The 1,598-nt window shown below is 37.9% G+C and overlaps 1 protein-coding gene across 1 annotated transcript; it reads left to right on the top strand.

The window, feature by feature from the left end:
- Positions 1 to 816: 816 nt before the first annotated feature.
- On the top strand, positions 817 to 1,598 carry LOC134262722 (C3 and PZP-like alpha-2-macroglobulin domain-containing protein 8; the record flags this gene model as incomplete). The annotated part of the gene is made up of 2 exons (XM_062745090.1): positions 817 to 1,270; positions 1,372 to 1,598. Coding segments are annotated over 2 exons (681 nt in total), but the record flags the coding sequence as incomplete, so codon positions are not given.

The raw sequence follows: 1,598 nt of genomic DNA, 5'->3' as shown, positions 1-1,598 counted from the left end.
CTTCTTAAATTATTTCCTCTCCAAAAAAGGGCTTTCATTTAAATAGACCTGCATTTCCATAGCCAATGAAGCATATGAAGATAGTGAACAGTATCCAAGATATCCAAATTCAAAAGTCCATAAAACAATACAAGCAAACCCGGACCTCCACATCATCAAAGGTGGTCTCAGGTGCCATGGAGGAGTGAGCATCCCAATTCTTTCCCAATTAAGCGCTTGGTAATTTTGATGTGAGTATTGTCTTTTGGATGAGACCTTAAAAACCGCGGCCCTGTGTCACTGATAGCGTTGATCCGAACCTCCATTGCTCAATGACCCGAGTGTCTAGTAAAGGTCTAATTGATGTCCAATCACAGCTATACGGTGATACATGTATCTGTACATATGTGAAAATTCTCGAATGGGGCGTAAAACAATATACAACCAATTTTGTCCTACTTCAAACAGCAGTTTAAAGTAGATATCCATTTTTCCTATAGCAGAGTTGTCTGAGACTTTGTGACATTCAACGTCTCAACTATTGCTGAAAACAGGCTCCAATTTTATTTCATTTATCTTTGATATTTCACAAATTAACAGTGTTGAAAAGGGTCCTAAGTTGACCTTGTTGTTTGATGGGAATATATATATATTTTAATTAGGAGAAATGTCAAGACATCGGAGGATCACTTTCTACAATACACAATGCTGGCAAACAGCAAATTCTGGAAAATTTCATCTCCGAACACTTTAAAGGTACGAAAAATTCTCTTCTCTGTTTCTCAATAATAAGATGTCGTCGGTGAAGACTTGCATTTTACAGAGTGATGTTTATCTTCTTCAGGATCCAACGAGAACATTAATCTACCTCCTAAATACAGATATCATTACTTAGATGACTACCTCACATTTCATTCTTTTATAATAAAAGAAAAACGCATAAAATTTGAAGTAATGGGATGTAACGACGCACATTTAATCCTCTCAGAAAGCAGAACTGATTCTGTAAACGCCTATGAAATTGTAATAGGGGGCTGGAAAAACAACCAATCCGTCATACGTATAGACAAACAAGGACAAGCAATGGCCAACGCTTCCCACAGTCCACTATCTTGCAATACATTCAAACCGTTCTGGGTGAGTTGGGAAAACGGAACAATTGAGACTGGAGAGGGTAAAGAAATCGGTAATGGCAAATTTATGAAGTGGACAGACCCAAAGCCACACACTGTTAACTTCATAGGAATTTCTTCTTGGCACACTGCAGAAGCGCATTGGAAATTCAACAAAGGTATTTTCCTTCCCATCTTGGAGTAGTTCTTGTACTTGATGTTTCTAAACATATGATAAAATGATACGCATATTTTACATGATATGGTTAATATATTATAGATCCATATAACGCCACATTTTGGCTCGGTGGTACAGATTTAGAACACAGCAGGCATTATACAAATTGGCTCGCAGATGAACCTAAGTACCCCATCTCTGATGGACATTGTATTCACCTGTCACTCGATAGAGACTTCCGATGGGCTACAGACAACTGCACGCTGAAAAGAAATTTTATTTGCGAATTCGATACAAGTTTGGTTTCGACAAACGCAGATTCTGGTTAA

The sequence above is a fragment of the Saccostrea cucullata genome, unplaced genomic scaffold (assembly GCF_032062105.1).
Source record: "Saccostrea cucullata isolate Sc308-1 unplaced genomic scaffold, CSIRO_AGI_Scuc_v1 ctg3394, whole genome shotgun sequence".
In the NCBI taxonomy this organism is placed as follows: domain Eukaryota; kingdom Metazoa; phylum Mollusca; class Bivalvia; order Ostreida; family Ostreidae; genus Saccostrea; species Saccostrea cuccullata.
Note: the sequence above shows the minus strand (reverse complement) of the source record. Positions and strands in the feature narration are given on the sequence as shown.